We start from the raw sequence: 11,196 nt of genomic DNA on the forward strand, positions 1-11,196 counted from the left end.
ATCTCATTGTTCAATTCCTACCTATGAGTGATGTTTGGTTTTCTGTTCTTGCGATAGTTTGCTGAGAATGATGGTTTCTAACTGCATCCATGTCCCTTCAAAGGACACGAACTCATCCTTTTTTATGGCTGCATAGTATTCCATGGTGTATATGTGCCACATTTTCTTAATCCAGTCTGTCACTGATGGGCATTTGGGTTGATTCCAAGTCTTTGCTATTGTGAATAGAGCCACAGTAAACATACGTGTGCGTGTGTCTTTATAGCAGCATGATTTATAATCCTTTGGGTATATCCCCAGTAATGGGATGGCTGGGTCAAATGGTATTTCTAGTTCTAGATCCTTGAGGAATTGCCACACTGTCTTCCACAATGGTTGAACTAGTTTACAGTCCCACCAACAGTGTAAAGTGTTCCTATTTCTCCACATCCTCTCCAGCACCTGTTGTTTCCTGACTTTTTAATGATGGCCATTCTAAATGGTGTGAGATGGTATCTCATTGTGGTTTTGATTTGCATTTCTCTGATGGTGAGTGATGATGAATATTTTTTCATGTGTTTGTTGGCTGTATGAATGTCTTCTTTTGAGAAGTGTCTGTTCATATCCTTTGCCTACTTTTTGATGGGGTTGTTTTTTTTCTTGTAAATTTGTTTGAGTTCTTTGTAGGTTCTGGATATTAACCCTTTGTCAGATGGGTAGATTGCAAAAATTTTCTCCCAATTATGACACAATTTTTAAAGAGGAAGATATTTGTTAGTACAACAGAAGGAGTGATATCTACAGGCAGTACTGGAAAATTTTAAGTAAAATGAGGAAGCTAATACAATAAAATTATATGGACCATGACACCAAATCTCTCAGATGAACGAACTTCGTTACACATGGACACCAAGCTTCTATGCTTCAAATGTTCCACAGTAATTCCATATGTGACTGAAAGTTTTATTCTGTCATATTTAAGGTCATCTCTGAGGCTAAGGCCAGATGAAGTCAATTCATGTTTGCTAACTTGTCTTTCTGTTTAGATTACAATTGGAACATCTATTCTCTAAGCACTTTTTGTCTTCCTTGTTTTTAACCAGAGAATATAGTGGGTACTGTAGATACCAAGCAGAATAGAAGACAGGATCCTAAGGAAGAGAATAAAATTCCAGGAGTAGCTATAAAACACACTAGTATATTAAAGTTTACATTGTGAGGAGGACCAGTTAAGACAGTGATAGAGAAAGAAATGCCAAATGGAAAAGTGAAAACCTGTGGTCTCAGCTAGGCATCCACAGTAAAATTATATTAATGGCCTTAGAGTGGCCATTCTTGGTTATCTGGTCTAACACAACTCATTACTCCATGAGTCCGATAGGAATCTCCACCTTGTTTCTGACCCTAGACTGGAAAGAGCTTTGCAAAAGTAGGAAAATGACAAAGGACAAAAAAACTGTTGGCTGTTTGAGAGCTGAAAACTTTTAAAGAAAAGGCATACATTTTACAAAGCAGTTAAGATCATACGAATGAAAATCCTAAAAAATTAACGGAAGGAGCCACTTCTATTTTCACAATCTGACTAATAAATCACAGTTTCTGGGTCTGGGGCTTAGAACTCTGGAATCACAGACCCTTCTTGAAAAATGGCTGTTTTTAAATTTTTTTTTTTTTTTTTTTTTTAATTTTGAGACAGAGTCTTACTCTGTCTCCCAGGCTGGAGTGCAGTGGCATGATCTCAGCTCACTGCAACCTCACCTCCCGGGTTCCAGCGATTCTCCTGCCTCAGCCTCCTGAGTAGCTGGGACTACAGGCACATGCCACCACGCCCGGCTAATTTTTGTATTTTTGGTAGAGATGGGGTTTCACCATGTTGGTCAGGCTGGTCTCGAACTCCTGACCTCGTGATCTGCCCACCTCCACCTCCCAAAGTGCTGGGATTACGGGGTGAGCCACCGCACCTGGCTGAAAAATGGCTCTTTTATTGTTTCCCTCTGAAGCATTGTGTCAGAGCCCCCTTTATGTCTTTATTCCTCAGACTGTAAATGAAGGGGTTGAGCATGGGGGTGACCACAGTGTACATCACCGAGGTGACAGTAGTTGAGTGTGAGTTTTGGTCATAGTAGAGCTAAGGTACACTCCTAGCCCCGTACCATAAAATATGGAGACAACCAAGAGGTGAGATGCACAGGTGGAAAATGCCTTGTACTTCCCCTGAGATGACGAGATTGCACGTATGGAGGAAACTATCCTACAGTAAGAATAAAGGATCCCAATAAGAGGACCACCGTCCAGCAGCACAGCTGCAAAATACATCACCATGTTGTTCACAAAGGTGTCAGAACAGGCAAGGTGGATCATCTCATTAAGTTCACAGAAAAAGTGCGGGATTTCCAAGTCTGCGCAGAACGACAACTGCAACGTCATTAAGCTTTGTAACATGGAGTTTAGGACACTTGTGATCCAGGACATCAGAATCAGCAGTCCACAGAGCTGAGGGTTCATGATGACCGTGTAGTGTAGGGGGTGACAGATGGCCACAAACCGGTCATAGGCCATCACGGTCAGGAGTAAGCTATCCAACACTATAAAGAGTACAAAAAAGCACATCTGGGTGATGCAGCCTGCATAGGTGATGACTTTGCTCTGTGTCTGGATGTTCACCAACATCTTTGGGACCGTGGTGGAGGCAAAACAGATGTCTATGAAGGACAGGTTGGAGAGGAAGAAGTACATGGGGGTGTGGAGGTGGGAGTCTGAGATTGTGGCCAGGATGATGAGCAGGTTCCCAAGCACGGTGACCAGGTGCATGGACAGGAATAGCCCAAAGAGGAATGGCTGCAATTCTTGTTTTTCTGAAAATCCTAGAAGAAGAAATTCTGAAATTCGTGTCTCATTCCCTGCTTTCACCTGGTTGATGTTTCTACAAAAACAAAAAACAAAACAAAACAAAACAAAAAAACAACAAAAAAAACCCCACACACACAAGAAAGAAGAGAACATGAGAAAAACATGCATTGCCAACCCATCAGAAATGCTGTCATACATATTCTACAGTGAAGAAGATACGTTTTATTTTATTTTTTATTTTTAGTTTTTTGAGATACAGTTTTAATCTTGATGCCCAGGCTGGGGTGCAGTGGTGCAATCTCAGCTCACTGCAACCTCCGCCTCCCGGATTCAAGCGATTCTCCTACCTCAGCCTCCCAAGTAGCTGGGATTACAGGCACACGCCACCATGCCTGGCTCATTTTTGAATTTTTAGTCAAGACTGGATTTCACCACGTTGGCCAGGATGGTCTCAAACTCCTGAGCCTAGGTGATCCACCTGCCTCGGCATCCCAAGTGCTGGGATTGCAAGCACGGGAAGAAGTAGTATCTAAGGTTATGGTTTCCTCTCATATAATTATATAAGGATTCTAATATTTGTGAGAGAGAAAGGTGGTTTTTAGTCACATGATAAAGAATGATTACCAAATGATGGTCAAAGGTCAAAGGTGATGCAACTTCTAAGAAGAGATCTAATACAAAAATCCAAAAAGCACAATAAAAAATAAGAGAGAGAAAACAAGTTGGAAATGCACGCATAAAAGGCAATTTATTTGTCCAAATGATGCAGAAGAACTTTCTACATTTATGTAGCAATGAGGGGAGCACACTATGATAAATGGATTTGGCTACACAATACTTCTAAGCTTTCACACATTTCCCTCAAATACATTGAAAGTTACGTAACAGTAATAAAAGACAAATGCCAAAATCGATGAAAAACTCCAAGTCTTTTATTTTGATAAATGCAATAAAAACAGGATTAAAAAGATTACAAACCCATTTTGCAAGCAGAAAGTTCACGTACAATTTGCAATAGCTGTAAATGTCTAACAAATACGCAGATACATTTAGCTTCACTATTAAAAAAACGTGGCAAAGTAAAGGTTGCTAGTATATCACCTTTTCACCTATTAAATAAGTTTTTTATTTCATTTGAATTCTTAAGCATGAGAGAAGATATTGCAAAATGTGTACCTCATGACTGCTGTTGTTAGATAGTATTTGAAAGGAATTCATTGGTCTGGATCTTTCTCACCAATATGGAAAGAGAGTCAAATATGCCCCTTAAAAATAAACAAACAAACGAAAAAATCCCTCTCTTCAGTGTATATGTCTCCACAGGTAATTGACAGAGCAGAAGCACCGTCATCTTGGACAAACGCCACTGTAAGTTCCAGCTCCTTTTCTAACCTCATGCATCTTCGGAAAATCACTTCTCTTCTAACAACAAGCAACCAGAAAAAGCAGACAGTAAAACACAGATAAGACAACTCGGGCACAGAGGGAGGGGGAAAATCTCTTGGGTAACCACCAAACCTGGCACTCGCACAGTGGGCCTCAGTATAACAGTGGGATCTAATAAGCACATTCTTTTCCCTTTAGGTGCACTAAGATAGGGAAGCTAAAAGCAGACTTGGGGGGTATGCCTGCAGCTGCAAGAAGATGTGTGGGAACAGGCACAAAAACTCTGTCTCCAGGTAAGCAAGACAAAGAGGCACAGAAACATTCTGAGCCGGTGATAAGCTCTCCCACCTTGAGCCTTTAAAAACTCTTAGTGTATAAGAAAGAGTGTCTCGGCTGGTGCAGTGGCTTACGTCTGTAATCCCAGCACTTTGGGGGGCCAAGGCAAGCAGATCACGAGGTCAGGAGTTTGAGACCAGCCTGGTCAACATAGTGAAACCCCATCTCTACTAAAACTACAAAAAATTAGCTGAGTGCGGTGGCAGGTGTCTGTAGTCTCAGCTACTTGGGAGGCTGAGGCAGGAGAATCACTTGAACCTGGGCGGCAGAGGTTGCAGTGAGCTGAGATTGCACCACTGCACTCCAGCCCTGGCAACAGTGTGAGACTCCGTCTCAAAAAAAAAAAAAAAAAAAAAGAGTACCTCTGACCTAACTCAGCCAGAAGCCCCTCTCATGTTTGTTCTCCAAAATAAACCTGTCTTTGACCATTGAGCTGCTTTTCATGTTTCTTTCCTCTTTCTTTAACTATTACAGTAGTACCCTATTTTTCATCTTCACTTAATTGTAAAGATCCTTGGGCACAGATGCTGCTTTTACTGGAGCCACTTTAATCCTCTCATTTCCTCTCCTAATTGGGCTTCTATTACTATTACTTCATTGTCAACAATCATCTTCCAATGCTGAATTCAATGTTCACATTTCTTTTTAGTATCATAAATAAATACCTGAATCAATTAATTAGTCAGGCAAACTAGCAAACAACCACAACAATCTCTCCACTCTAGCACTGGTTGGATTGGCTCTCAGGTGACCTTAGGTTCACGTTCACAGTTCCATTCTCCCTGACCCTTTCCCGCAATACCTACTGGACTCTTGGACTTACCTTGACTGGTTTTCTGAAAGAAAAGTCGCCATGTGGAAGTGTGAATTCCTCCCTGAGTGGTTGATGGTGGAGACGGAAGCTCTGTGCTGAGACAAGACAGTAGGAGAAAGGAAAGGTACCTGAGCCAGCAGATTTAGACTCCAAAAAACACAAGCATGTTCCATCCAGCCCAAGGTTGCATATGCTGAGTGACAACAGCCAAGGAAGTACTTACAGATTTGTATATCTGCTCATTAGGCACATTTCCTCTTGTTATTCCAACCTGAGCAGGTCATTTTCCTTTGGGAATTTACCCTGCACTGAATTGATTTTTTTCTTTCATTCTCTATTCCCAAGACGCCATATTAAGCCTGTGATGAATCCAATCTGTAATATTCCTTCTTCATGGACTTGCTTGCCTTCCAGAGCTCTAACCTCCTAACGCTTTACTCTATTCTCCATTCCCAAGGGAAGGTTTTCTCCTAAGTCTAAACTAAGGAACTTGTCTTAACTATGTTCCTTGGGTCTCCAAGGTATTCACTTGTGATGGGAACACAGCCCTTGATATCTCCAGAATTATCGCTATTTTCCTCAACAAGGGGGTGAACTCTGTTCTGATATAAAACCATGAGTCCTACACTTCTTGAATTCATGATGCTTTTGCCAAAACAATGAGAAATTTTGTGCTTCTTAAAAAAGTTAAGAGCTGTCATTTAATTCTTCATGTATAAAACATCTGGCTACTCTTAAGAGATATATCTGACTCTTTTTATGCAAGTTGCCCTGAGAATCACACCCTCTAAAGATTATTTTATTTAATTTTTCAAAATTTATTTGTTTATTTAAATTGACATAAAATTGTATGTATTTATCACATAAAACATCACATTTTGAGATATATACATTACAGAATGGTTAGATCTAGCTAATGGATATATGTTTTACCTCACATAGCTATCGTTTTTGTAGTGAAAACACTTAACATCCACTCTCTTAGCATTTTTCAAAAACACCATGTATCATCATATTAAATATAAAATCTTCATGCTATACTATAGCTCTGGTGAACATATTTTTCCTGGCTGCAATTTTGTATCCTTTGACAAACATCTCCCCACTCCTCTTCCCACAACAGCCCTAGCCTCTGGTGGCCACCGTTCTACTCTATAATTCTATGAGATCAACTTTTCAATATTCCATATGATTAAGATCATGTGATATTTGTGTTCCTGTGCCTAGAATATTTCACTTAACATAATGCTCTCTAGGTTCATTCATTTTGTTGCAAATCACAGTATTTCCTTCTCACACAGGGCTGTAGAGTATTCCATTATGTACATATGCCACATTTTAATATCCATTCATCCACTGAAGGACACTTAGATTGACTTCATTTCTTGGCTATTGTGACAGTGTAATAAACAGAAAAGTGCAGACATCTGTTTGATACTCTATCGTCATTTCCGTTGGGTAAATACCCAGTAGTGGGATTCCTGAGTTATATTCTATTTTTAACTTTTTGAGGAACATCCATACTGTTTTCCACAATGGCTGTACTCATTTACATTCCAGGAACAATGTATAAAATTTCCCCTTTCTCCATATCCTTGTCAGCATTTGTTATTTATCCTGTCTTGGTAATAGCCCTGCTAGCTGGGATGAGGTGGTATCTCATTGTGGATTCGATTTGCATTTCCCTGATGATTCGTGATTTTGAGCACTTTTCATGGACCCTTGTACACTTGCATGTCTTCTTTTGAAAAATGCGTCCTCAGGTCGTTGCCTATTTATTAATCAGATGATTTTTTCCCACTATTGAGTTTTAAAATACATTCTGGATAACCACTTTTCAGATGTATAGTCTGGAAATGTCGTCTCTCATTCTATAGCTTTTCTCTTGGATCTGTCAATTATCTCTTTTGCTGTGCAGAAGATTTTTTAGTTCGATGTTATCCCATTCATCTATTTTTGCTTTTGTTATCTATGCTTTTGAAGTTTTATTTTGAAAAATCTTTACCTTGACTAATTTTATGAAGCATATCCCATATATCCCATACATTTTCTTCTAATAGAGTCATAGTTTTCAGTCTTCCATTTAAATATTTATTTCATTTTAAGTTAATTTTTGTATATAGCAAGAAACAGGAGCCTAGTTTCCTTTTTCTGAATGTGGATATCCAGTTTTCCCAGTAGCATTCATTAAGGAGACTGTCCCTTCACTAATGTGTGTTCTTGGCACTTTTGTCTAAAATCACTTGGTTGTAAATATGTGTGTTTATTTATGAGTTTTCATCGCTATTCCTTTGGCCCATATGTATGTTTTTTATGCCAATACGAAGCTGGGTTTATGTACTATAGCTTCATAATATAGTTTGAAGTCAGATAGTGTGATGTCTCCAGCTTTGTTCTTTTGGTTCAACATTGTTTTAGTCATGTGGGGTCTTGGGTGGTTCCATATGTATTATACAATTTCTTTTTTTTGTATTTCTGTGAAGAATGTCATTGGTATTTTGACAGAGATTGCATTGTGTCTTTTGATTGCTTTGGGTATTATGGGCATTTTGACAATATTGTTATTTAGTTATTTATTTATTTTTTGAGACAAAGTCTCACTCTATTGCCAGACTGGAGTGCAGTGGCACGATCCCCGCTCACTGCAACCTCCACCTCCCAGGTTCAAGTGATTCTCGTGCCTCACCCTCCTGAGTAGCTGGGATTACAGGCACCTGCCACCATGCCTGGATAGTTTTTGTATTTTAGTAGAGATGGGGTTTTGTCATGTTGGCCAGGCTGGTCTCAAACTCTTGACCTCAGGTGGTCTGCCCACCTTGCCCTCCCAGAATTCTGGGATTATAGGCATGAGTCACTGCGCCTGGCCGATTTTGACAGTATTAATCAGGAATACGTGTTCTACCTTCAGTCCTTTTCAGAGAGCATGTATTCTAAAATTTTAAAGAGAAAATCTTTCATGCATTTGAGGAATACAAAGTGGATTTGGCATATTCCAGGCACTGTCCAGAAAATGAATGTGTGATGTTGTAAAACAAAAGAAGAAAGAGGTAAGAAGGAAAGTGTGGATGGAGTGTTATTTTTTACTGGGTGGTCAGGTAAGACCAGCAGACAAGGTGACAACTGAACAGAGACCTTAATGAAGACAGGGTGGAGTCACCATGTTCCTTGCAGAAGCGTATGCAAGGCAGAGGAACAACAATGAAAGACCCTGAGGCATGTTCTTCTTTCAGATGTTCAAGTCCAACAAGGAAGCCAGTGTGGCAGGCAAACGAGCAAGAGGAGAGGAATGAGAGATGGTTTCAGAGGATGCTGAGGAAGGAGGTGGTCTGGAAGCTGCTGAAACCTGAAGACACAAGGAGTCCTTCTGTCCAGATGTTGCATTTGTACTTTATTAATTTGGTTGCAAAGGCACCCCATGAATTGCAATGCATAGCCTCTTTGTTTCCTGCTGTGGCCTTGAGTTCTGATGTTCATATGATGAGTTATCTTTTGGAATACATGGCGCAGGTTCTCTTTGTCTGAAACTTCTCATCCTAAAGAGACATACACGCAGAACACATATACACATCTGATGTTCATATTTTGAGTTATCATTTGGAATATGTAGCCCAGGATTTCTTTGTCTGAAACTTCTTCTCACTCTAAAGAATCATACACACACACACACACATACACACATACACACGGAACACACATACACATCTACTGTGGCTTCCTGGTTGCGTGTTACTCTCATGCCCTTCTCAACACTAATTACAGCATTAGAAAGGAATGGATACCAGGTAAGATCTGAATAATGAAAATCTAAAACAAACTTATGAAAGAAAAGATATGAAATACATTACTGACTTGAGTCAGAAATTCAAAATTAAAGTGGCAAACGTCTGCAAATAAATGCTCAACCGTTGTGGAAGCAGTGTGGCAATTCCTCAAAGACCTAAAGACAGAAATGCCCTGTGACCCAGTGATCCCATTCCTGAGTATATACCCATAGGAATATAAATCATTCTATTATAAAGATACATGCACACATATGTTCATTGCAACATTATTCACAATAGCAAAGACATGGAGTCAACCTAGATGCCCATGAATGATAGACTGGATCAAGAAAATGTGGTACATATATACCATGGAATACTATGCAGCCATGAAAAAGAACAGGATCATGTCCTTTGCAGCAACATGGTTGGAGTTGGAGGCCATTATCCTTAGCAAACTAACACAGGAACAGAAAACCAAATACCACATGTTCTCACTTACAAGTGGGAGCTAAATGACGAGAACACACAGAGACAGAGAGGGGAAAAACACACACTGGGGCCAACTGGAGGGTGGAAGGTGGGAGGAGGGAGATCAGGAAAGATAACTAATGGGTACTATGCTTAATACCCGGGTGATGAAATAATCTGTACAACAAACCCCCATGACACACGTTTACCTATGTAATAAACCTGCACATGTACCTCTGGACTTAAAAGTAAAAAAAATTAAAATATGCTTTTTTTTAGCAGTAGAAGAAACAATATTTAAAGTCATAATTTCATTCCTGTATAAGTATAAATGGATCCAAATATACTTATGAAAAAGACCTTAGGTTGAGTGCAATTTTAGTTTGTACTAAATTGTAGGTTGTGAGTGCAAAAGAATATCTTCCACAAGATGGCAGTAGATTATTGCTTTAAAATATAGAGCTGCATATTCTTATTTATATGCAGAATCTAAATAATCAAACTCATAGGGATAGAGAGGAGTAAGGCAGTGGTTACCAAGGACTGGAGTATGGGGTGGGGTGGATGGGGAAAGGGGAGACATTAGATAAAGGATATAAAGTTAGCAAGAATGGCTTCTAGTAATCTACCGCACAGCATGATGACTTCAGTTGAGAATAATGTATTATATATCTCCAAAGTGCTAATATTATAGATTTTAAGTGTTCTCACCACAAAGACATGGTAAGTTATGAAGAGACTGATACATTAATTAGGCTCCTATAATTATTCTACAATGAATACATGTAAAATAACATCTTATCCTGTGTTAGTTTGCTGACAATGATGGTTTCCAGCTTCACCCATGTCCCTGCAAAGGACATGAACTCATCCTTTTTTATGGCTGCATAGTATTCTATGGTGTATAGGTGCCACATTTTCTTTATCCAGTCTTTATCCATTGATGGACATTTGGGTTGGTTCCAAGTCTTTGCTATTGTGAACAGTGCTGCAATAAACACACGTGTGCATGTGTCTTTATAGTAGAATGATTTATAATCCTTCGGGTATATAACCAGTAATGGGATTGCTAGAAAACCAAACACCGCAAGCTCTCACTCACCAGTGGGAGTTGAACAGTGAGAACACACAGACACAAGGAGTGGAACATCACACAATGGGCCTTGTCGGGGGCTGGAGGGCTACTAGAGGGATAGCATTAGGAGAAATACCCAAGGTAGATAACGGCTTGATGGGTGTGGCAAACCACCATGGCACGTGTACACCCATGTAACAAACCAACGTGTTTTGCACATGTATCCCAGAACTTGAAGTATAATAAAAAATAAAAATAGAAATAAAAATAAAGTAACATCATATTGCACCCCACAAGAATACAATGAATTTTGTCAATTAAAACATCAAATTAAAAATAAAAATAGATCTAATTACAAAAGGAAGCAATAAGCAAAAACAGATGTTTACATATAAAGGAAATACATATAAAGGATGATACATTTCTAGCAATGATGCAGAAGAATTTTCTAAGTCAACAAACAATTGGAGAGGTGGGAACAAATTATGACAAACAGATTTGAGCACACAAAGCTTATAAACTTT

General features: G+C 39.3%; 1 protein-coding gene across 1 annotated transcript; it reads right to left on the bottom strand.

The window, feature by feature from the left end:
* Positions 1-1,909: 1,909 nt before the first annotated feature.
* Positions 1,910-5,406, bottom strand: LOC123570359 (putative olfactory receptor 7A2). Its single transcript, XM_045380943.3, is given in 3 exon segments — positions 1,910-2,103; positions 2,106-2,902; positions 5,375-5,406. Coding segments are annotated over 3 exon segments (972 nt in total). The 3' UTR covers positions 1,910-1,960.
* Positions 5,407-11,196: the final 5,790 nt, after the last annotated feature.

The sequence above is a fragment of the Macaca fascicularis genome, chromosome 19, assembly GCF_037993035.2.
Source record: "Macaca fascicularis isolate 582-1 chromosome 19, T2T-MFA8v1.1".
In the NCBI taxonomy this organism is placed as follows: Eukaryota; Metazoa; Chordata; class Mammalia; order Primates; family Cercopithecidae; genus Macaca; species Macaca fascicularis.